Genomic DNA, 26,940 nt, shown 5'->3' with positions numbered 1-26,940 from the left:
ATCTAACAATGAATACTTGATGCCTCTTTCCATAGTTAAAATGCTATCAGCAAAGAACCACTCATTAATTAAAAGAAAAATCTCTGAAAAAATGATGATGACTTTATATACTAAATATATTTTTTTGTATCTGGATAGGCCATTATACTGTTTTACTGTTTCAGAAAAAAGAACCATGAACTGAAGTCAATACATCACAGAGATACTTGTACATGTAGATCTATTATGGTAACACTACTCAATATCCAAGTTATGGAATCAACCTGAACAACTGTCAGCAAATGATGGATAAGGAAACTGTGGTCTACATGTAAACACAGTGGAATTTTATTTGCCTCTAAAGGAGAAAGACATATGTAGTTTTCTGGAAAGTGAATGTGACTGGAAATCAACATAGCAAATTGAAAAACTAGATAGGAAAAGAAAAAATATTTCCCATTTTATGATTCTTTTCTCATTTGTGGGTTCTAAAAATTTCTTATAGGAACAGAAAGCCATATCTGTATACATACATAAATACACAACAAATATACATATGAAGCATGAAAGCAAAATAGAGACTGGGGTAGGAAAGAGAGGCCAGCAGAGGGGAAATGCAAGTTGGGAAGAGGAGGAAATTGAACTAGGGTGATTATGATCACAGACATAAGATATTTGAAAGAAATTGCTTTTATGAAGTCCAATGTTATATCTGAGTATACATCAATAAAATTATAGTACACACATGCATTCTTTTAAATAATAAGGATTATTGACTGTATGCCACTGCTTCTACATTGTCTCTATCATATATTCTTCATGTGTCTGTAAAAATAAATCTTGTGGAGATTAATGATTATTGTGCATTTCTTTTCATAATATACTTCAGGCTTTCTTCTAAGTTCTAAATAAGCTCAAAAACTGCAATAATAATGCCTTCAATGATAGACAGAGACTTATTACAACAGTGTTTTCTTTTTGCAATGCCTCAAAGTGAAAATATTATCTTCCCATTCACCTTTATAATCTCTGTTGCCTACCACCCACTTCCACCTCTGTTATTTGTTCCTAGTGTTTCTTTCTTACAGAACTGGACCTGGTACTTCCCAAACCATATCTTATTCTTGCAATACCCAGCCAAAACCAAATACATAGAAATCGTAAGATCTTATTCCACCAACTAAACCTTGGATGAAGAGTCTATTATGCTTTGTTGCTTGTATAAAAATCTCAATGGATTTTGGAGGCTTTGTAGAAGATCATGTTTCTTACCCTAATTATCTAAACACATTATTAAGCACATATTATACTTGAAAATAACATATATTCTTGGACTAAGATTATTCTCACATAAAGAAAATTGAAGCAGTTCACTTATAGAAATTAAACAAATGGGTTGAAAGGAGTGGTTCTTAAAAAGTTTTTTTTTGCTTTTTATGAGAAATTGTTCCTCTTTTATTAATTTAAGCAAACAATCAAAAACTGATTACAGTGTTACAATTTAGAGTTGCCCTATAAAACAGTAATATGATAATCTAGGCAGTTAGAGATACCTTCTTCATTAATAGAAACTGTGATTTTTCCTCTAAACTTTCTATGATGCTGACATTCTGAATTGCATCTTATATACACTTGTTTCATGAACATGACTTACATTTCACAAGGACACTAACAATCAATCCTCAGCGTCACAAAAAAGAAGGTCTATAATAGTCAAGAGGACTGAGCTTTTGATGGAAGTAGTAACTATGTTACAAACTTTAAATTTTCTAGCTAAGTAATAGATGACACTTGCTACAATCTAGCACATTCTGTATTTATATACTCTATGCATTTAAAAAGGATCATGAGACTTCAATCTAAACCTGAGTTTTTGAGAAGGCAGCAACCCTCTCGTTGTGCTTTATTTACTTCTGTTGGCCACCTTTTTGTACTCCATTGCTTTAGCCAGAACTCAACATAACTAAACCTACTGACCTTAAATTAACATCAGGATGAGAAGCACATATTGTCTTTAAAAAAGCCTAAATGCTTATTCAAATATTATTTTCTGAAATATATTCCTTTTAATTATACCTGTGATAAAATCAAATCATAATCCTTTCATCAATGTATATAAGTGCACATAGGAAAGGTTGACACATTTCTGAAGAGATGCTTTGCCTAAAGCAACTAATCAGAGGTGCCTAAGAAGCCCAAACTTCCTGAAAGCAAACCATGCGTTTGATTAATTAGGGAGGTTGAAAGAGAAAGAAAATTCGGGGCACATACATTTCCGTGATGGTCTCAGGAAGATTTGTGGGAATCTCAGTAAGGCCTTTTCCTCGGCAGTCCACAATATTGTTGCTACAGGTACAGGCAGCAGGGCAGTGCAGAACACTGCAGGAGGGAGCCATGAATGACTGATGACCTGAAAGAGAGAAAAAAAATCAACAGAAGTTAGTTTTTTCTCTGGAATTTCACAATAGAGAGATATACGGACTGTGTTAATCTTAGAAAGCAGGAGGCAAAGATCATGTCATCCCATGCTTGTTTATTAAATAAGCATCCTTAATATTTCTAGACTATATTTGGGAAAGCATGCAGTTATATCTTAATATTTTAAGAAATCATAACAATTGTAATATTTTCAAAACTTAGAAAAGGTTAGTAATACTAAATTTAGATACAGACCAGAATTCTATTCAAAAGTAACATGAGTTCTCAAAAAGCAGATATTTCAGAATGAGCTATATAATTTCTAATAAGCTTAACTGGAGCTTGGTTTTAATCAAACTGATGTAGCATAATTTACTTTGCTTCTGAAAAAAAGAAAGAAAAAAATGCAGAGGACTTCCATCTTGATTGACATAACTGTTGGTCAAATTAAGTTAGCCCATGCCAACAAATGGAGGAGAAAACTAGATAATAGAAGTTTGATGTCTGGACAGATTCAAAATTGCTGCTTTCTTTGAAGTTATTATGGTAATTTGTGGGAGATCATTCTATAATTGTTCGCCCAAATGATTCTTTTCAGGGCTTCATCTGATAGAAACTTTTGCTATGAGCAGTCACCTGCAGATGTGTAATTTCACTGCTCAGTGTTTGAACACAAAAGTCTCCTGAAATCAGATTTCCCAGTCTGAGTAACGAAAACCAGAACATCATCAGCCAGGTTGCACCAAACAGGCGCCTGCTTAGCCATGGTTTCTGGAGAAAATCAGGACAATCTTCTGGGATCTACTGGGAAGGGGCCCTCCCGGTGTGAGAGAAGTGCCAGGAAAAGACTGTGGGCTAGTTGCTAAACCCAGACCTCCACACTGGTTCTCCAAGTACAACAATATTCTAAGTCTAAAAAAAAAAAAAAATGCAAAGAGGGAGAAAACACAAACACAAAATATAAACTTGCCTTCTTCCTCATCTAGAAGGCAGCGCGGAGAAAACAAAAAAGAGAAAAACGATGGTTAGAGAAATGTTAGTCATTTGTTTGGATTTTTACAAAGCAACCAAACACACCGAGAATACTCCAGGTTATTATAAGAAAACTGGAGGTAGATCACAAAGTGTGGAAATACATTTAAACGTCCAAAAGATTTCTTTAAATGTCCAAAAATGAGCTAGTAATTTTCTTCCAGTCATTTAAAAATGTGAACTGCTTTCAATGCATGGTAAGCATGGGTGAAGAGACGAGGACCTCCACACATACCAGAATAAGTGGCTGTAAAATTCCCTTATAAAGTAAGATCATATTTGGATAAGGCCTATGCAAATCAACCCTATAATATCAGTCATCTTTTGATTACTTACAACAATGAATAGAATATAAATGATATGCAAATATTTGTTAGAATAGTGCATTGCTTAGAGACTAAAGACAAGAAAATGATGGTAAAGTTTCAGTACTGATCATTTGTTTTAGTAATGTTTTGATGCTGGTTGCTTGAATCCATATCTGTGCAGGTAAATAAGAAAAGCCAATTATATAGTGATTTCAAACTTCGTATTAGGCTTGGAAGAGGTCTTGTCAAAATATACACGAGCCTGGGGTCTATCCCCAGGACAATCAAAAGTTTATGTGTTTCATTATATTTTAAACAAAGTGTTCTGAAGCACACCTAGACATATATTCATAAATACACATAGTCATATGCATGTATATAATTTATTTGTGTGCATATGTACATATATGTATGCAAATATAGACTATATAGGTTGAGATCCTTGATTTGAACATATAAAATTGGAAAAGCTTATGATTTTATACTATATTTTAGTCTCCAATATAGAGATTAATTTATATTGTTCATATAGTTGTTTCAAGGGTAAAGTGAGGCAGCTATGTGTGAAATATTTACATTACTGTTTAGACATGCAGAATACAGCAAATGGTAGCCTTTGATAAATATGTTTTACAGATGTTTTGGTACATAAAAATATACTTATTTTTAGTAGAAGTGAATCATTAGATGTACATATTTATAAAGAGATACTCTATTTTTTTTATAATCACAGTTGAGTTGTACTGAATTTTAGGATAAGAATCCAGGATTACTAGTCATCTTTCACTAGTGAGTATATTTCACAAATATTGTTACAACTGGGAATTTCCTATATTCCCTTGGGATGCAACTGCAAAGATTGTTCTATCCGAGTAATCAACAATTGCCCTAGGTACAAATGTCCTAGAATCGAGTGTTCTTCTCGCTGCACAACAGAGTCTCCATGGTGATGAATGCATGATGACTCCCTGGGGAGCAAGTCGGAACCTTTGAAATTTGAATTCCTCACACCTGTTACACCAGTGGTTTTTTTTCTTCCTACTACAACCCAACTGATCTTACCACTGCAGACGAATTCTCGTTTTTGAACCTCTGCTACATTGTGTCCTCTCAGGTGGGATGGGCCCATACACTGAGTGTACAAGCCCACCCGAGGCCGTTGGCGAAGCCAATCCGAGAGCCAGGCCAGGTGGCAGTCGCAGTACAGGTTGTTTGAATGGAGTCGACTAAATAAGAGGGAGGAGTTCAAAGCAAGAAAACAGGAGACCGTTAATTCAAACTTTATTCGTAAAAAGATATACAAAAAAAAAACAAAACAAAACAAAAAACAAACAAAAAAAAACACCAATACAGGCACACCTTAGGGAATTCCTAATACAATTATTTCTCAGATAATTAAACTACTTCATAAACATGAGTCAGTTCTAGTCTGAGCTAGGCAAAAAGGCAGAAGAAGAAGGACCATGAAATTATTTTGCTTATATTCCTTCAAAGGGGTAGTGAGAAAAAAAATATCAGCCCGGGGCAAATTATTCTCCATCCCCACCACAACAAAAGCCAATGGAGGTGGTCCAAGGCTGTGGGCATGAAGAGGGGTGGACGGCAAGTGTTTAGAACAAAAGGTGTGGCTTATAGGTCAAATATCAGCAAAGACCATTGTTAGTCCCTATAGCAACGGCTTACAAAGTCATTTTAGCATAGCACTATTTTGCTGAGTAAGATGAATAATAATTCAATATAAGACAGTCGGCTTTTAACATACCTCTTGTAATTTCTCCCCTCCCTCCCTTCTTATTCCCCCACCCCACTGGGCCCAGTCTCTCAGAAAAGGGATTAGCTGAATTTGGTTCTTAGAATCTAGCTTCAAAGAGCAAAGAGTAAAATTAAAAGGCAAAAGTGGCTGGATGGGAAGAAATTAAATAAGACCCCTTTATGCTGCCAGAATCTATGCAAGATCATGGGTTCCTTCCAAATTGCAAATAGTACTTCTCCATTAATAAAATATCAGGCAAATGTATCCACTAAATTATATAAATGACTTCAAACTGTGTTTTATGTTTGCTCAAACTAAAGACAGGGCACCTAATGCTATAAATCAAAACATCGTTCCTAGAATTGTCTATGACACAGTGGGACAATCTTAGCCCCTTTTAGCTGATGTGTTCAATTCTAACTCAATAATGATAATGGATTGTAAAATACAGAACTCAGCCTAGAAAGATAATCCAAGTATAAAAATGGAATTTTTTAAGTACCAACGATGCTAGAGAAAAATGAGCCAACCAAAAGGGGGGGGGGATTTAAAATTAAATGATGGTCATATTCTCCTTGAGTGTTTGTATAAGAACCAGGATGCCCTGCATCAAAACTAAAATGGCTATCCTGAGGTCAAATATTGGATTTTTGGAACGGTGAGTGACCAGAATTTGATCACTGCCTTTGGTAGCCACTGGTACCACTTTCACCATTGTTACCAAACATGTTCAACTGAACAGAGCCTGTTTCCATGTCCATGTCACACAGGGCGTGATGAAAAGATACAAAAATATTTTAAAAATGTATAGCTCAATAAAATCAATAAGAAAAAGTTTTAAAAAATGAAAAAACAATTTACAGCTGGTTTGGAAGATAAGCTAGTATATGGCTACCAGCAGATAAAGGCACAAAAATGCAATGATATGTTGATGTACAGTTTAACTGTATTTCTTTTTACGGGTATTAAAATCATAGTTCTTTCTTTGCACATATATTACATAAAGTTAGTATTAAACTGATTTTGTCAAAAACAGTTTAGGTAAGTGAGGTTATTAATCAATCTCATTTTGATAGGGAAATACATTTAGTTATTAAATTAGCAATGTCAAGGAATTAAACGATTTATACAATGAAGCACTTTACAATTTTATTTTTTAGATAAGATCTGAGCATGCATCCTTGGCTAGAACTCACCATGTAGACGAGACTGGCCTTGGACTCAATAGCTCTACCTGCCTCTGCTACCTGAATATTGAGATTATTGAGATTAAAGGCCTTGTCACCAGACACAACTCAGTGTGTTTATTTAAAAAATTAAATGAATGTTTTCAAGTATCATATATTTGATTGCTTATTGATTTGTTTATTTTGTTTATTTTTATAAGGGAGAATCTCATGTAACTCATGCTGCTTTGATCTCCCTATGTAGCAAAGGTCATCTTTGAATGCCCAAACTTCCTATTTTGCCTCTTAAATGATTGGATTGCCAATTGTGCATTGCCATGCCTGGCTCGGTTATTTGCTATTTTAAAAAGAGAAATGTTTTGAAAAATTAATCAAAATAGACGTAACTTATTTAAAAATACATTTCTCCACCACAAGCCCAAATCTTTGATTTTGTTCCCCTGTTTCTAGCAATTCACCTTCTAGGTCTGGGTGATTTTGAAACCCAGTTCACCAGAGATCCGTATCTTAAAATACTAAAATTCAAAAGCTGCACATTGGGGTTTAACGGTTCATTTTTCTTGGAGAGAGAAAAATAAGCTGTAATTCATATTTTATTTCACAAAAATATCTTAATGACTGTGTGTGACCCTGGAGAGATAGTTTTAAATGTAAATGCTGACACAGCTTTAATTATGCAAGCAGCAGTGGGTGATGCCCTGACTTTACATTACAGAGAATGCTGGAGCACACGTTAGCTGTATTAGGTCTGCTTCTAATACAGTAATAAAATCATAAAGATTTCCCATTTATCATTTCTGACAGCCAATCAAGGAGTCTTTCACTTTTTAATGGAATGTGACCTCTCCAATAGCTCAAAGTAAATGTTTTATTTTTCTCCAAACTTTCTGCAATGCATATCATTTGTAAGGAAACCAAGTTTTCAGAGTAACAGTTCATTTTCTAAAATAGTACTTCTAGCATTCTTCCCAAGTTGCATTTTCTTTGCCTATGCTATAATGAACTAATGGTCCTATACATTGATTATTAACGACTGTACTGAAAAAACATTCTTAATAATTAAATCCATCTTTCTGTACATTTTGGCTACTTACAATGTCCTAAGTTTAGGCATATGGTTGAAACTTGCCACTGAAAGTCTAGTAATATTGTTATTGTTGAGAGTGCTGTAGAATAAAAAAAAAAGTTAAAATTTTTAGTTAGATTTGGAAAATCATTGATCTTTTTATATTAACATCAAAATTTTCTTATGACTTCATTTAAGTAAACTTCTTTGTAGAGAACACATAGAGAATTCACTATTTTAGAGAAAATATGATACCTAATTTTCATATTTAATATATTACTATGCATTCCATCTTATTAAACACTTTTAAAATATATATGTATGGCTTAGGACAGACATTTTTGTTACATTATACTATTGCATGCAAGCCTGCTTGATTACCATAGAAAAATGAATTAGAAAATTGGACTTTACATTTCTTTGTTTAATTAGTGTCCATGGTGATGTTCACATTCTTGGACTCTTCAGCTGACATCCCATACCAACAACACATAATCATTATTATAAAGGACTATTTAATCCCCCTTGCTGTGGGTAATGGCTACTCCTTAAGCTTGGGTGAAATATCATGCGTATATATTTGGCATTTTCATCTTTTGGAGATGAAGTGCCTTGCTCTAGCAGCATATTGAAGCCTTATGGTACTCTTTTAGTTGTAGCATGGCATACTGTCCTTTGTGTAATTCTGCTGGGTCACAATCTCAGTCATCATGTCGTGAGGTAGAATCAGAAAGACAGCTGGTCAAAGGAGCTTTGGTGAAAGGTATAATTGTTGCTTAATTCAGATTGCTCCTTCTCTCCCTTCATAGTAATTATTATGTTGAAAGTGGGAAAGAGAATCAATTGAAAGAAAATTCCTTTGTGACGTCAACTTTTACTTCAAACATCAGATATACTGTAACAGTATTTCACAAGTCGTTCATGATGGCAGAGCATTAGAAAATACCAGATTTTAGACAACATGAGGCAGTGGTTTCAATGTTTTATAGATGCTCATGAATTACGTATTGTGTCTATGTGACCTTAAGTCACTAGGTTACTTATTTTATCTACGAATACATTTCAAAACTGGGTAGCAAAGAGGGTCATTCAATGTTTTAAGTACACAGCTGATGTAACCAACTTTCCTGAGAAGTCAATTCCTGGTCTCTCGATAACATCATGGACAGCAATCTTGCACACCTGATGGTATAACTGAAGAGGGATAACTGAAAAGGTACTCTTTCTAGTTCTCACACGCGTGATTAACAAAAAGAAATAGATGAATTAATTACTAGTATTTTTAACAATAAGTAGGAGATTGATCTAAAAATTTCTATTTCAAAGTTCCTGGGTGAGTCATATTGCTTGACCACCTTCCATAGCACCGGGAGAACAAACAACTGAACACTAGGTATGACAACGGCGAATATCATGTCTGGTTTACTGAGGAGCGCAGTGTCCTCCGCTGTCTATCCATTTTTGGTTTCTGTTTGTTTGCTTGCTTGTTTGTGTTTTGTTTCTTTTTCTTTCAAGAGTAGTTTGAGGTTTTATTGAAGATATTTTCATGCCTGCCTTCACCATGTTGATATAAGAAACAAGAGGCTCAGCAGAACAAGAAAGGCATAGTCAAGTGTACCTGCAGACTCCACATGGGAGAGGCCTGTCTCTTCTTGTCTATTTTCTTGCCCAGTCCATCTCTTTGCTGGCTCATTTCATTGATGTCCCTCGTCTGACCTCCACAGAGTGCTCAGTTAAAAAGTCCAGTGCAAACTCCTGACAAGGCTCACATGCCATCCCCCTGCTTATCGGTGTACCTCTTTTACATGGGCAGAACCCCCGGTGTCCTGTCAATTTCCGACTCGAAGAATCACTGTTTTTACAGATCACTTAGTCTTCGATAAACTGTAGTCCTTCACTTTCACTTCACCCCCAGAATATTTCACAAAATTAACAATCAACCCAAAAAAAGTCCATTACTCTTACCAACTCTATCAAAGTATCTTCTGCTTGTCTTATTCATCTCTGCAGGTATGTCTCTTTTCAAAGAGATTTGATTTCAACTGACATCTTTTCCCACTCTCAAAATTTAGGCATACTCAACATAACTAAAATCTTTGAAGGTACAGGGTATACTGTGATACGATTTGAGGAGTTCACTTGTGAATACTTCTTTTGCATGGGAACTAAATCAATTTTTAACTTCGCTCTTTTTTTTAACCAGAATATGTTTTTGTAAAAAAAGTTTTATTAGTGCAAAAATATAAGATATTCCCCTTGAAATGATGGCGTACACGTTAGAATTTGATGATGATTTAGTTGCTACTATCACCTGGTGCCAACCAAGAGCAGGACTTGGCAGAGAGTCTAGTGTTTAATGGACATGACTCATGTTCCCATTTAATTAAGTTATGACTATTCTATAGGAAAAATATATAAATCTAGCATTTTTATTTCATTTCTCTGTCCAATGTCCTAATAAGAAAAAAAGCCTTATAGACAAATTTAGTTTTCAATGTTATTGAGACTATTTCTTCATAGTAAAAATACATAGTTAATTATATAGTCTATCAACCAGAATTAAACAGGAAGCATAAGAAACCAACTCGTGTCTCACATATCCTGACTTCTCTTGGAATCTCAGACTTCATTAACTCTTTTTCTAAAAAAAGAAATCCTTATCTAGACATTTTATCAGTGATCAGCATGATCACACCATATTCTCTTGTTTGGCCTCAATAGTGTCAGATAATCAAATATGCTCATGGAATAAAAATAAAACTTAAATTAAAACCCTGGGTATCTGGGTAACATCATATGAACCTTAAGTTGCTATTCTTTCATGAGATCATAAGAAGAGAATCTACAAAGTCAGAATTGTCACCCTTTTTCAGGAACACCATTTAGTAATGGTCTATTTAATAATTCCATCTTTTCAATGTTTTATCCCATTCTCCTTTATCAATCCAATTATGGAAATACTGTTTAAAATGCACTAAATGTATTATTTCTAAAAATTATATAAATTACTTTTGTGACATCACAAATTTTACCAAAAACATTGAAATATTTTAAAAATACACAAACATTCTCTTGTAGTGGATAATTTTAACTATTTGCATCTGTAAGCAGGTTGTAATCATCATGCAGCTCTATGATATGAAATTAGGAGCCTCATTCCAATGTTTTAGATTTTTATTTAACCTCATGGTAAAGAATATCATGTTGCATAGTAATGGTTCCCGCAGAGGTCAAACTTTAGTCATTTTATTAAGATAAAATTTAACAATATCCCAATGTTTAAAGTTCTATTTCATTCGCATAATAACAGTTCTCAAAAAAAATCAATCTTTAGAAATTTGCTAAGATGAAAATGACAATATGCAAGGTGACTACTTCTGATTCAAGTTAATCTGTAGGTATATATGTTATATAGTTCTCTCTCTATATTAAACACTTCAGTTTGTGGGACTGACACTTGCTCTCCCTCTGCTACACTCACTCACCGCCCCCACCTCCACCCTCACACACAAGCAGCACAGTTATTTGCACACTGGTTAAAAAGTGGCTTTAAACTAAAGTGTATGTAATCAATTTGACCATCTTTGAAGTAGAAAAAGATTTTTTCAACAGCAATAAACATCACCTCCATGTACTGAACAATTCAGACAAGTAACATTTGTGATTTCTTATCAACTCTTTAAGATGTTAACTCAGATCGGGGACAGGTAGAAACTCTTCTCAACATGTAATAAAAATAAGAATCACATAGCAATCTTAGTAAAATAAGATATCTTGGTTGAAATATTATTCATCTTCAGATTATATTTCAGTGGCTCAAAACTTCTCAATTAACTCACCCTCTTTTTATGGAGGGTGGACTTGTTAATTCTTGTACAACTTTTAACAAACTAATGAGAAATTCAAAACCACTTCATATTGAACACGTTAAATTTCTGACTGTGTTGCAGATGGAACTAATGCATGGAAAAATCTTTTCACTCAAGGAGAATAGCAGTGAAGTCTCTGAAATGGATCTCATCCATGGCTCATTCAAATTAGGAACCCAAATTCAAAATAAATATACAAAAATGATCTTGACTTATGTCATCAAGGAAAATTGCATGATTAAATGAAAACACCTTTCCATTTCACACTAACCACCAAATATATTATTAAATAGTGGTTTATTTTGGATTTTTATCTTAATATTTAGGGATCTGGGAACTTTGGAAACATCTATCAATGCTATGAGGATATTTTATTAATAGTAGGCTTTCAAGTGCTCTTCTTAAATACAGAATGTCTACATAGAAACATTTGCATGGTTTCGCCCACATACATCTAGACTCTTCTGGGTATTCACAAGTTTTTTTAAAGGAGTATTTGTTGTTGTTGCTGTTGTCGTTAGGAAAACCTTTTGACACAGGACTATTAGACAGTAGCTAAGTCATCACATTATTACTCTCTAGAAACAATGAAACAACTTTCTAGAAAAGAGTCAGAGAAATAAGCGATACTCACAGTACTTCTAGGTCTCTCAGCGCTCTAAAGGCCCCATCTTCGATGCAGCTGATCTGGTTGTAATCCAGTTGCCTATTAAATGGATTAAAAGACCATGTAACGGAAAGGCACAGGAGCTGGGTGTAGGAGACCTGAAGACTTCTGAAGGAGCACTGACGCTCCGATCGCACTTCCTGAAAGGCTTCCTCACGCACACTCATCCGCTTAAGACTGTCACAAGCCATCCTGCCCTCCCTGTGCAGCTACTGAAGTCTCTTTTTGTTCCAAACTGTCTGTGCAAATAGCAGCCCTTGGAAAGCTCCAGTAAATAATAACTGCACCTTATATTAAATGCCATAGGAATGCAATTTCATTACATCAAGAAAAGCTATCCATTAAGAGCTTTCAGCGTCATCTTGCTGAAACAATTTCATTAAGGTAAAGGGCTGTAAATCACTTAATGTCACATGCACCCCCTCAGTGACCTAACAGAATCCATTTATCAGAGAAGCCCAGCTGCATGTTAATTTCACTATCCTTGGCAAGAAGGAGGAAGGCTACTTTCGGTTTCCATCTTTTAAAGGCAGCCTCTTTCCAGACTCCAAACTGAAAACAAGAAAGGATGTGGTGCATCTCCCCACCCTTCGAACCAAGACCACACATTAGAAAGCTCACTGTCATTGTAAACCGGGCTTCACTACCGTTCAGATTTGCATTTATTGTTACATACAAATTCTCTTCAATGTCTAGAATTTTTTGAGTTAAGAAACTTTCAGAATGTGATTCCAAAAAAAAAAAAAACACCAACAAACTATTTGCTCACTATTAGCACATGATGTAAATGAATTCATTAAAACTTAAATGAAACTTTGGTTATTTTCTTTAAGATGCTAATTTTTAGCCCCAGACAATAAAAAAAGAAAAACGTCAACTGTAAGGATTTTGTCGCAATAGCATATACTTTATGAAACATTTTACCTTTCTTTCAGCCCACTCAATCATATATCATTCAAACAAATGACTCTTCTTTAGTGTTTTAAAGACTGAACATCAATATTCAGTTGTAGACAGAATAAAATGGATGGCTCAAACTTGCTTATGATTTTTTTCTTTTTCTGATGTTTTTGTTTGAATTAAAAATCTTACTGTTCATTTTAAGAAATTTACTTCCAATCTGGGAAGAAAGGATGTGGGGAGCGGGAGGAGGGGAAACTGTGATAGGGACGTCTTGTATGTTGTACCTTATGTCTTGTAGAGAAGAAAGCACTTTCAACAATACATAGAAAAGTAATTGACTTTCTCGAAAGAAAGAACAGAGTACTTCCTGTCCTGTTTCCAACAAGTAGTTCTCACAATGGTACCTTGATGTTTAGAGACATTATTGTTCCAGTAGAGAAAACGTATTTTAATGCTTCATTTGATAGAGAAATTAAATGTTTGCCTTCCATGAGTGCTCTGGAAACATGGACATATAAGAGCTAGATTACTATCAAAATATCAACGCATCTTGTCCTTGTTTCAAGCCCAGAATTCACCAAGAGGCCCAATTCACACTTGAGGACTACTCTGAAGGAACTGTTTGAACATTTCATACAACAGCTGGTCTTCTCGCAGGGCTACTGAATAGAGGTGTGGTGAGTGCATCTGCTAGCTTCCAGAGAGGTCTCCATAGATCCCTTATTTAGAAAGTATGTATGTAGGGAATATCTCATGAATGCTGCATCTCAGTGTTAAATAAGTCTCCAGGAAACAGAATCATAGATAATACTACCTGATGTCTCGTAAATAGTACAATGTAGGACAATATAAAAACAAGTGCATCCTGGGAAAGATAGAGTTCCACCATATTTATAAACCTTAGCTTTTCCCTAATACTGCCCAGGACTCCTGCTACTGCAATAGTTGAAAGCTTTTCCCGCTTATTAGGAAGCAATGCAGAAGTATAATTTCATTTTCCAGGAAGACATTTAAAGCCTCATGATATAATATGGTTGCTGTGGTTCCAAGAAAACACTTAGATCCTTGAGCACTTTTGATTTTTAAAGATTAAATTCATTTAACAATTAAGTTAATAGCCTTTTTATTTCGAAGTGCCAAATATATATCTACACTACCATTCTCTAACCTCTTGAACAATTTATCAAAGCCATTTAAATTAGTACAGTGGCAAGAAGTGTTACCCTTGACATGCTACAAAAGAGAAATTGTTTCCAGACAAATTGGCAAAATCTTTTAATGCTATCAAATTTGCCTAATGCAGTCTCCAGGTTAATCTGTAAAAGGGTGAGCTGTATGTTTGCCCATATCTTATTATCCTTAGCTGTCAATGTATAAATCAGTGCTGACACAGCTGCTTCTAAATCATGCATACAATGCACAAAGGGGAATCTGGAGCATGCCAGAAAGCACCCAGGCGAATCCTGTTGTACAAGACTAAAAGACCCATCGTTTTCCTTATGGCAGAATTTGTACTATTGCTGGAAACTTAGGCACTTGAACTCCCTTTTGGTATTCCGTGTGTTACATGTAGTTCTCGACAGTTTAAAATATATATGTAAACTCTATGGTAAAGATATTTGGAATGTTTGAGTTTCATAAAAGTAAAACATGAGTGAGTATATTTTTAAAGTTTTTTGAATGTTACCAAATCTCAGGACACGCATTTCCTCAGGATGTAAATAATTCATGGAGTTGTGAGTAAGTTAAAGATAAGCAAACACAAATTGTTGAATAATTTCTCTATCAGTTGTGAATTTTGACAGTTAAGTGAGTGGCTACAGAAAACTTTGTGCTTTTGTGATTGCTGTGCGGCAATCTCTGTGTGCAGAATTTCATCTGTCTACAGGGTTCAAAACAAACTGTCAAAATAGCCCAACAACATAATTTATTTGGAGGTTTCTGGAGAGAGGTCAAAAGGAATCATCACCTTCTTCCTCATCCTGGTAGGCATTAAGTCCTATGCTCAGCAGTGGTTGGACAAGAATTCACTGATTCCGAGGAAGCCCAGGCTCCCCGTATTGATGGTGCCTAGCTTGGTTGGCTATAGTCTCAGGCCAACAGACTCGGACACTGAGCAGCGCACTCTGTGACTCACACACAGAATATATGAAGCTTCCCTGGTTTTATTTCACAGTAAAAAGTCTCTGAGTGTGATTAATGGAAACAATATATAACCTTCTAACACTAAGTCTAAAACTAGTATAATAGGGACAAAAGGGTAAATATAATAGAGCAGGAAATACTGTATGTTTCGTTAAAGTTTTCTTAAAATATTTCCTATATCCTTGATTTAAAATTTAGATGCCATACTGTATTTTAATCTTATATGAAAAGCTTATTTCACAGTGTTAAATTTAGATGATTGCATCTCTAAACATAGCAAACATATATTTTTCTTCAACATCCAAGAAATAATATCCAGTTGCTAATTGGCTTTCTTTCATAAAAATTAGAATGTTTAAAATAGACTTAATTGTGAAATATCACAGAGCATTAACATCTATAATACTGTGTGATCCAAACAAGAGGTTACCAATTTCTCAATGAAGTTCATATGACAATGACCGACTGTTGCTATATTTAATTTCAGGAGCAAGAAATGGTCTGTTATTTATATTGTTGCTGTAAAATAAAGGACTCTATAAAACTTTAGATAATTTAAAACAAATAAAAATGGTCAGAGTCGATAAAAGTATTTTGCAATCTAAAGAAACCTGATTTATTTTTTCTAAAACAAAACAAAAAAAAAACAGTAAATTTGGGGAACAAAAGCTAGCAAAGTCTTTTAATGTGGATATAGTATCTTTCCCTAAGGGTAAAATTCAAGTCTATATTAAATTGTAAATAGCCAAATCTCATGCCAACTGTTATTCAAACAACATTTTGTAATTGAAACAATAACACGTAAAAAAGGCAGATAGCACAAGTTGGCTAAATCAATAAATATCATATATATTAATTTAAATAACCACATTATCTTGAGCACCAGCAAGAGCCTGGTTTTGGGGTACTTCATGCTAAAGTGAGAAACTATCCAAAGAATTTCAAGAATTTGAATTCATCTTAGTTTTAATTATTTTACAGTCTTTCAGGCAATGCTTTATATATCTTCTCAGTAACAAGAAACTTTGAATTTCACTAGAATACTTTATGTTACAAATGTATATGCACTTGCTGTTTGAGGGAATGAAAAGAGCCTGTAGAAGTAAAAGAAGTATTTTTAATAGAAAATAGAGAAAACACAACTAGAATGATATTTGTGTCCTGGAATTTCTAGAAAAATTAACCAAACCTGTCTGACACTAAGACTGAGTATAATAAATATTCACACTTACACTGAATATTACATATTCATTGATATACAATCTAATTATCCTTCACAGTAAATTGAGAAGGTAAATATTGCCAACACCTCTACTGCACAGATGAAATAATAAGACTCAAAAGTCTGAAAACTTGTCTACAGTAAATAGCAAATATTATGTTTATCTTTGATTGTAATTGAGAATGATGTATTCCCCCAAGTTCCCACACAGTATCCAAGACCCGAGGAAGCAAATTCACAATGCTTTTTTGCTTCAGGTGAATTTTTAGATAAATGTATGGGCACAAGTCAAAGAAGTAATGTAAAATTCTATAAAGGCTGTGATTCCTTTAGGTAGAAGTATTTAAATTAGTGTAGAAAAAACTTAGATCTCTTTAAATGTCTATGATGTAGCCCAGCAGTCGAAATGTTTCCTAGCATGCATTAAGACTGGATTCAATTTCCAGCCCTATATAATATCTAAGTTGTCATGTCACGTACATATACACACACACAAACACATAGATAGGTAGATAGGTAGATAGATAGATAGATAGATAGATAGATAGATACATACATACATACATACATACATACATACATTCATACATACATACTTACATAGAAACATAGACAGACAGAAAGGTAGGTAGATAGATATTCATAGATGGTAAACAGTGATAGAGTGCACCTAGTTAGAGAGAAATGAAAATTTTACCTACAGAAGAAAGAACAGCCCCATGAAAAAACAGTCTGACTAGAGGCACTGTTGGCTTTCAGGCATCTGCACTGGCCTGGCCTTGGGATAAACGCTCTCAGCTGTGGCCACTAAGAGCTCCACCTGTGCACATTCACTATGTTCCCTTTTAAGGGTCCTGCCCACCTCCCATCTCTCCTTTCTTTTTCTGTGTCTGTCTCTGTCTGTCTGTCTGTCTCTCTGTCGGTCTGTCTGTCTTTCTCTCTCTCTTCCTCACCTCTTTTCTCTTCTGTCCCTAGAGGCCAGTTTCCCCTCTTCCCTCCCCGTTTTCAGCCCCCCCCCCCCCATCCCCTCCACCTGAGCTCGGTTGCAAGGCTTCTTCCTCTCCCGTGCCACTTTTTCTAAATTACAACAGGCACTATAATGTTAAAGGATTGCTTTCAGGACCCAGATTATTTGGGTCTGAGCATAGAGCATCTGTGCTGAAGTAATAGTTCAAATCAGGAAATCTTTGTCACAGGCAAAAATCATAACTAATCAGAATTTCTCAGATATTGTAAGATAGCAAAACCTCTGCATCATGAAAAAATATCTAGTAATCTAGTATCTCTGTTAGAATTATCCAATAAGACTATAACCTGGATGTGAAAATCAATTAGGATGCTGTTGTAATAGTTCATAGGTATCAAAGTGTGCTGACCCACACTGGAGACATAGAAATCTGAAGGTCAGTTCTGTTTCATTGATCAAAAAGGCAACAACACTATTCTTACTAGCTTTTGTTTTGTTGGTGTTCAAAATCAGCCATCTTTTCTTGTGTTTTGTTTGCTTTAGTTTGTTCTGTTTTGGATGAACTTTTGATAATTCATTAAATATATTACATAGTCATGGAACAAAATCCAGTATAGAAGAAAAGTTCTTCGGGCACTATGAAGACCAAAATATGCAAAATTGGAAAGAGTTTTGATGATTGGTTACCTCATCACACTGTTGGGAAGGTCACAATTCTGACGCTTTGGGAGTTAGGGAAAAAGACCGATAGTGTAGGACCATGGACAGTACCTAAGTGCTAAGAGTGGCATCAACCCATCCTGTCCCCTGGTCACACCACATTCTTTTTCATCAAAATAATTTGTATTTTGTATGTGTCATTCAGTGCCACAGACTTGTGAAGAATGACTCTTATGGAATTCATTGCTTAGAATCATTTCCTTGAAGAACTATAACTATAGGTAATTCAGAAGTTTCTACGATCTATTGAAATCCCTTGAGTTTTAATTTAAGAATGAGGGACCATGCCCATAAATAAAGAAACTGTTTCAAAGTATTTCTAGCCTCGGGCCTAATTAAATCCACTAGGAGAGAATTGGATATGAACAGATAATTTTAACTTGATGGCTAAAAGATTTTATTTTTAAGAAAAATTAGAAATAAAGAAAATTTGGTAACTGACTAGAAAGGATATATGGAATCTCTTGCATTTAAGGTGATCACAATTCTTCCCTTTCAGGTTATATATTCGCTCTATACTACATGGCAAACTCTTGAGCATGTATCAGCATGATTATGTGAATAATGGTGAAAAGACACCAGGAAAGAAGTTTAAACTAGATGAAGGCACAATCCATGAAATGTGTTAGGCTGTCTATGTGCCCCATGTAAGGTTGACTACAACCGCGTTTGATGTGTTGAAGTGGATTGATTGGAAAAATAAAATAAAGGAAAACAAAATGGCACATAAAAAAGAAACGTGATAGCAATACAGTAAACAGCACAATTTATAAATAATGCATGTGGGTTTGTAACAACAGACTATTTCTCTTTTCTGTTTGTCAAATTCTCTTATTGTCAATAAACCATGCGTCACAAATTGGACTATTTTTCCCCAAAATGTCATGTTAATGCATATTTATTATCTAAATAATACCATGAACTGCTTTAAGAAAATCATGCTGCATCATTCTGTAAATTATATACCTGTCTATAGATTAATGCACATGAAATTATATTAATGTTTTCTTCAGTGCCCATAAAAATCATGGTGTATTTTCATGTAAGGAAAGCTGTTATTTTGTCAACAATGATTTTTTTTCTTAGAAAAAGAGAGTAAAATTCATACCTGTAGGATAATTGGGACTGGAAAGACACAAGCTAACAGGAAGAGGATATAGACAGGGAAGTGTGTAGGATGAAAATCACAGACTAATCTTGAAGATAAATAGCAGAAGCAAAGAAGGAAAAAGCAGGTGTGCAGTTCCCTTTACACAGACCTAAAATAATTCTTACAGGCATTCAGTTATGTTCAGTATTTATCCCCATAGCCGTAAAGAGAGTAATCTAATATGTATAATAGTAAACTAATATGAGCTTTGTGATGTGACTGACTGTAACTTGTTTCGATTCTAAGCTTTTTTTTTGATACTTCTTTTTACTTAAGTTCCAGAGCAAATAGAATTGGGGCTAGCTGTTTCCATATAAAATAAAAGATGCTTAAGATATACCTGAAGACAAATCACACGAAGTAAAAGGAAACAAACAAGTCGCAAAAATAAGGCCAAATTAGATTGGAATATTCTTTAAGAGGATAAGCGTAAGTGGAAATACCTAACCAAGTGCTTGAAAAAAATATAATGTATGCTGTATGATTAAGGGGCAGCAAAGTTTCACCACTTCAGCATTAATCTACTAATTACGCATACAAAGACTCTAATAAAAACTTCTGTAAGCATTAGTTAGTTTTTTGAAGAATCATCCTTTGGTGAAAGCAGGCCATTAATAGTTCACAGTTTGAGACTTTAATACCACAAATGGAGATTCCATAAACACTGCTGCTGGAAGCTGTTGGAAATGCAATTATTTTGTTGATATTGTATTACAATTTTGTTTTCATAATATTTGAGTGTCTAAAATGTCAAGAAAAAAAGAAATCGATAGAAGCTGTGGCTGGCATGGGGGCGCGTGCAGTATAGAAAGACACAACAAAAAAAGCGGGGAGGAGGCAGAAATCCTTAATAAATAAATAAATTAAAAAAATACGAAAAGTATTTTAATCCAGCTATGAAATAAAGCGAGATAGCAAAAAAGTTACTGCTAGTTCTCCCCTGAGATGCTTAAGACCAAGATGAATGTTCATCTGTCTGAAATAGTTTAAGTGGGGCTTGCCTGGGGGAAGGGAAATAAAATGTAGTAATTTGCAACATTTCCACAGCATCAATTTTATATTGTCAGGATGCCGCCTAGAGCATGTTTAGCCAGACCTCAAGAGTAAACCAAGTGCTGTCACCAGAAATCCTGTAGGAATGGAAACTGCTTCACATTAGGCTCTGAAGTGGCAGGTCTGGAAAATTTGCTAGACTAGGGCACGGTAGGATGGCAGATAGCTCTCCAGGAAGCTGGGTCTTGGCTCTGCTCCGCACAGATGCCTGCTGCTCTACCTCTTTTCCCTCTTTTAACCTGTGAATAGTTGTGCAGCTATGATTGTAACACCATGAAAGACAATCAACTTAGGAGTAAACACACAGGCACATAGGATCTCACAGGTAATTGTCCCATTTTTACCTAGAGAGTACTGGGAGCCCATAGGACAGTGGCGGCTTGAGTGGTGGTGTCATGAAGTCCCATTAACAAATCTCACTTAGCCTTACTGGAGCACAGTAAAGGTGACAAAACACTGTTCTCTCTCCCAAGGAGTACTAAAGTCACCATCAAAAGTCTGATGCTGACTCATGGATGGCTGGGACTAGCAGTTTACTAATACTGCAAGCTAAATTTTATACTTAGAAATTAGGAGATTTGCTGCCTTTGGTTGAAAGGGAAAAAAAAAACCCTAAACTTTAAACTCTGCCCCATGAAATGAGAATGATTTTTGAAAATACAGTTTGAAATATTTTTGAACCCTGAAGTCTCTTCTAGCTATTTGAGCTGATCAAACACGCTTTCCTTTTGCATTAGTTCATGGAAGATGGTGAGAATAGGAGTCATTTGCTTCTTATTATTTTAGCGTTACCATTGAGGTCTATACCATCCCTTATGCTTCCTTTCTTCCACAGAAACATGCATGTCCAAAGCTGACTCTGTGAGGAAGCTGTCAGCCAGCACCTCCCACGCCTCATCACTGCTTCATGTAAAAAAAGTCACATTCCATTTCTTACGCACAGAAAACAGACCAAAACTCCATTGCATTTTGATTTTGATAGCATGTTTTTCCTCAATTTGCTATCTACTGTTCACCTACACATGAGATAATAGCTTAAATTTCTCCCTATATTCTTTTATTCTAACATTTTTTCATAATACTATGAAGTTGTTCCTCCCTGAATCCCTATAGCATGCGATCTCTACTTCATAAATCTTGTTTTTGTTGTATGTTCATTTAATGTTTGTATGTACTTTTTTTTTTCATTTTGAAGTTCTGCATCTAACTGACTCACAGGAATCATATGCATGTTTAAATAATCTTTTAATTAAATTCTAATACGGAAATATATTTCATCTTCTACTAGTCTGTCCCCTGTGTGAGCAATTTATTCACGGATAAGTTTAGGAGTTACTCACTGGATAATTGTATAATGAAACATAACACTACAGTTTCCTAGCATTTTAGTGGTTTAAAGTTCTTTTGCACCTCATTTGCCTAATAACCACAACAAACCCAAGTAACTAGTAGTCAGTTTGTGAAATTAAGTACTAAAGGACAAGAGGAGTTGGATGATTGTTCATGTGCATGAATTCAAATTACAGGAAAAGTGTCTCAGTCTGTTATCCTACCTTCACGGTACAGTATATGTAAGTCTGTGAACTTGAGAAAATTCAGTAGTGTATGCAGGGGAATCATGAAAACTCCCATTTCACACGGCAGCCAGCTTACTCTCTCACTTTCCACTTAATCTCTGGACTTGCTTTTCAGTTAAATGAAGAAAACATGTTTTTAAAAAAATCCCCTGGGATGGGTCAGTAGTCTTAAATGTAGACTTCCTCATAGGAACATACAGTTGGTGACTTGAATTCTTTGAATACCTGAAGAATAGTTAAATGCAGTTGTACTAAGTGCTTAATGGCAGCCCCACTGTGAGGTTACAAGTAACATACTGCAGGGTGGCCAGTTGTAGCCACTGCAACTTGAGCGTACATCTATGAATTCTTAAGTAATATCATATCCACACATAATGCACTGAGACAGATTGGATCCCCCTGTGTTGGCGAGCCGACTTAAATGTTCTCAAAGTCCCAGCTAGTAAAGAGAGAAAGAAAGCAGGAAAAAAACCTTTTTTGTCTAAGTGCACATAAAAAATCACCACCGTCACAATGTTAATGGCTTTGTCTATTTATAACCATAAAGCTGTACTTTTCTGTTATTACTTGGGCACTCAGAAAGCACAGATACACGATAAAGAAAAACACATTTCTACTGGGGAAATGTAAAGGCCAAAATCTGTGGCTTTATCAACACTTGTCTTCTTTGACAAAGGACAACATCTGTCTCACTTTCACTACTAAAGAAAAATGGAACTGAATTCTCCCATGGAGAATTCTGAATATAAGTTAATTCTTGAAAAATTGCCTGCCCTGTTTATGACTAGCTAAGAAATATTGGCTTGTAAGAGTTAATCTTGGCACCCAAGGGCTCTTCACCCCCACATTCCAAGGTATTGCAATAGCTATGGAAAACATTTGAACCCTCAACATGTGAAGTAAACTGAAAAGTCATTTTAAAAGACTAACGTGGTATTTTGAAATTGATAAAGATATATATTGACAATATTAGGTTTGCCACGGAGAGCTTATATCTCACAGGTAGCATGAGAGCCATAGGAACTTAAACACCAAGAAAGAAACTAGATTAAAGATTTATCAAGGAAAATAAAGAAATATGTTTTTTCTTTTCCTTTTTCTTCTTATTAAGGGTGGCTATTCACACAGTCCTTCAAAGATAGGAGGGAAAAGATGTGAGAAAAATTCACACAAAAAAGATGAATTTATCATTTTTACACCTCTAACATCTAAAAACTCCAGAAAGAGCTGAGGTTCTGAGCCATCTTTATCTTTATCTGAAAAATATTATCTATTTCCAAAAGAAAATAAACCTGTTTATATGTTGAATTTTAGCATACCCTGACAGAAACTGCAAAGGGAACAAGGGAGGACTCTAGGAAAAAGTGATAAAAACAACACATCATAATACCATTTCATACTTTGAAAATTATAAAACACTAATCAGAGTATTTTAAAATAAATTTTATAATGACTTGAGTTGCCAAACATCTGTACAAACAGAAAAAAAATTACGTTGGTTTTGGAAGATCTTAAAAATAACAAGAAAATTACATCAGTATTTAATTTTTCTGATAATTAAAAATGTAAACCTGATCTAAAACAGATTATAATTTATAAAGAACTGTAAATTAAGATGTGCATATATACTCACAGATTTTTAATGTCAACTGCCCCACGGAAAGCCTTCCTTGGAATTGCTTGAATTTGATTTTCACTGAGATCACTAAAAATAACAAAAGAAAGGGTGATAAGATTATGAAATCATACTTTATGCTTAGTATAATCAACATGATAAATAATGGAAAAACAAAATTATTCCACAAAAAAAAACAAATACCACCCCTTAAAAGGAAAACGACAGTCAAATGCAAAGCAAGTACCTAAACACATAATTTGTAATTCTAATGCATGTTAAAGTTTAAATTAAGTATCTTTAATCTATATTCTATCATAAAACATGGTATTTTGATTTAAAGGTAAGCATAATTTTATACAAAATATATGAACTATTTCATTAAGAAAAGTAATTGATTTTTCATAACTGAATTTTAGGAGACTCTGAAGCTTTAGAACTTAATGTCTGTTTGAAATCACTGTTGTACTTAGCTTCCTGGAGAAGGATGACGGTACTCAGAGCACATACTAAGGATGGCTGTAGTCAGAGCACATAATTAAGCTTACATAGCAATTTTAATCATATTAAAAATGGAACATGGCAGCTCTCATTAAACAATAAAATGAAGTTTCTGAATGAAATATTAATAGAAGCTTGATTTGAAGCCTCCCCCAAATTTGTTATAATCATAAATTTAGTGTCTATTTTTACATCTTAATTTCATTAAGAAATACATTTCAATCTAGGAAAAAAGCTCCCTCTGTCTTAAAATAAAAGGTTTGGGAGAAAAAGAAAACACTCATCGTAAAAAGGATCATTATGTTCCCTTCCAAGAGTTCAGAGTCAATTCTAAGACAAATCTCACAGCTTAGACGGTATTAACAGCATTATCACATAAAGTACAAATACATACAATTAAAAGATACACCACTAGAAATAGAAAACTGCCTTCTGGGTTCTATTCACATGAGTAGACAGCAAGAAGTTGAAATATCAAGCAAACTATTAAAATGCCAATGATGCGACTCAAATTCGGAGGTATCCCATTCTCACAAAGAAAGCTGAAGCTACTGACCAAAGATGCACAGCAGATGACGAACCCAGCTGTTTTCCTCCATGTGGATGCACATTGAACAGGTTGGTCCACACTCTCTCCCTCCAAGCTGCCTGTGAGCAGAGCTCATCACTCACATGCTTCTAGCCACACAAGAGAGAAGAGGACACGACTGGCTGATACAGAGATTTAGTGTGTGGTCCTGACCTCATTAGCGCCGACTTTTAAACAAAATGAGATTTGAGTTCATATCTCAATATGCTTAATGTTCAAGTGAAAACTGTTTGCTAAGCAATTTGTAAAGAGGTAAATGTTAGTTACTTGATGACAGAAGGCCTTCAGCAAAGGAAAAAAAAAATGAAGACAAAGAAGAAAGACGGAGGAGAAGAAAAACAATCAAAAGCTCCTATTATACTTCCAAGAGTAAATTTACACGTTTGTGCTTATGTAGGAAGCGCATCTAGGGCAATGCAGCTCATTACTGCTTTCAATAATTCCAGTACCTCTTTAAGAGCAGTAAAACTGCATTTCCTTAAAACGCGCTGACTTCTCCTGCTGGCCATTGATTAGGGCTGACTTCTTTCCTTCCTTTCAAAATTACCTCAAGTTTAGAATGTTTAGCAATATATATTTTTAAAGTATTGATGGCAGAAGATTTGTTCAGAGGAGGCCACAGAACAAAGAGATTTCTGAGGAAGAAAAACCTGAAAGTAGCATGGAATGAAGAGAAAAAAAAAAGAAGGAATTCAAGCAAAAATGAACCTATCCTGCTTGCTGAAAATGACTGTTCTTACCCTGCTGTCCCTGACTGTTGCACTTCTTCAAATCAGTCCCCTTTCCACTTCTCAAACGAGAAATACTTCTGAGACCATATACATAATGAAAATAATTATTCCAGTTCTTGAGTTTTTTCTAGCCTCTGCGCCCTTCTAATCTCTATAACTAGGGTCCCTTCCTCCCATTAGTCTTGGTTCGGCTGGCGTTCCAGACTCTCAGCTACCTCCAGAGGGACAACAATGGTAGAGCTGCTTTAGATGGTTCAAAGAAACATTACGGTGGCAGGCGGCACTTTAGGAGGGATATCACTCCTGAATTTTATTGATTACCCATGACAGATCCCTAGATCATAGAAAAGCTTCCTTTGGCTAATAGTCACCAATCTTTCCTTTCCCTAAGCCTAAGAAAGACCAAGAGGCTCATGATGGCTGAGTGTAGCTGTTCCCCTAGATAGATAGCTCCTGAGCATGGAATGGATTCTAAGCATGAGTGCCCAGTCCAATCTGTCAGGCAGCTTTAATTGCAGATTCCAGGTCCCTTTTGAAGAATGAGGCCTGTTCACCTGGAAAGAAGGAACCTGACATAAGCAATAGTTGGTGCTTCAAAAAGAATGTATCATTCAGTGCTCTTATCACCAAGATCATCATATAAAACAGTCATTATTATTTTAATTGTATAGGAGAGGAGTGTTTTGTAGGAGAGAAATTATGAAAATATTATCAGTGCAACATGGCAAGACTAATTTTTAAACAGATAAGAAATGCAGATAAACATTAAGCCAAGAATTCTAACAATGCTTACTAAATTCACTTTGTTACACTCTTCCTGAATTTATGAACTCAGAGAAGGCTTTTTTAACCCATGCTGGGCTTTGTCTTATGTAATTTGTACAATGATGAAAATTAGGCTATATATTAATGACAGTTCCTAGTTCTTCCATATGGTTTTCAGTCATGTTTATTTACTTACTCTCCACTAAATGTGAAGTTTCAGATAGTATGTTAGGCGAGGTTAAAGAATTGAGTGAAGTTATTGTCCTGTTTCTACAAAATTTAAAATCAAGTAAAGAAGATGCAATAAATAGCTAAATATAAAAGTACCATAGAGATGTTGGTTGCATGCATACTGACATTAGAAACCAGCTATTTGACCTCACTGGATCTGCTCTACCCCTTGAAGATCAATGAAGGCACAAAGAGGCAGCCCTAATTGCAGTCTATTGCTCTATGAGCTGTGTAGAATAAGCACAATGAGTCAGAACTACTGAGTGAGTGGGATGGAGCTACACTGGGAGAAAATTTGTAATTATATCACCAGGCAATAGAGTGTAAAAATCTGGTTGAGAGCAGAGAAATGACTTGATTGGGCTTGATTTTTAGGAAGATTAATCTGGAAATTGAATTTCAAAGCAGGCAGAGCTAATGGGAATAGAAGGGCCAGGCAGTGCCTACAAGAGTCGGCTAGAGTCCAGCGCTGGAGGTATCTTTTAAAGGAGA

General features: G+C 35.1%; 1 protein-coding gene across 1 annotated transcript in view; it reads right to left on the bottom strand.

Moving 5' to 3' along the window:
- Slit2 (slit guidance ligand 2) overlaps positions 1-23,721 on the bottom strand; it is a gene marked incomplete at its 5' end in the record, with an annotated part of 140,424 nt that extends 116,703 nt beyond the window's left edge. Inside the window, 5 exons of the mRNA XM_041643762.1 lie at positions 2,251-2,389; positions 4,800-4,963; positions 7,772-7,843; positions 12,247-12,318; positions 23,650-23,721. Coding sequence (XP_041499696.1) covers positions 2,251-2,389; positions 4,800-4,963; positions 7,772-7,843; positions 12,247-12,318; positions 23,650-23,721 — 519 coding nt within the window. The remainder of the gene's footprint in view (positions 1-2,250; positions 2,390-4,799; positions 4,964-7,771; positions 7,844-12,246; positions 12,319-23,649) is intronic.
- Positions 23,722-26,940: the final 3,219 nt, after the last annotated feature.

This window comes from Microtus oregoni, unplaced genomic scaffold (genome assembly GCF_018167655.1).
Source record: "Microtus oregoni isolate MIOR12 unplaced genomic scaffold, Mior012 000090F_ref0000504, whole genome shotgun sequence".
NCBI classification, from domain to species: Eukaryota; Metazoa; Chordata; class Mammalia; order Rodentia; family Cricetidae; genus Microtus; species Microtus oregoni.
This window is presented reverse-complemented; position numbering and strand designations above follow the sequence as displayed.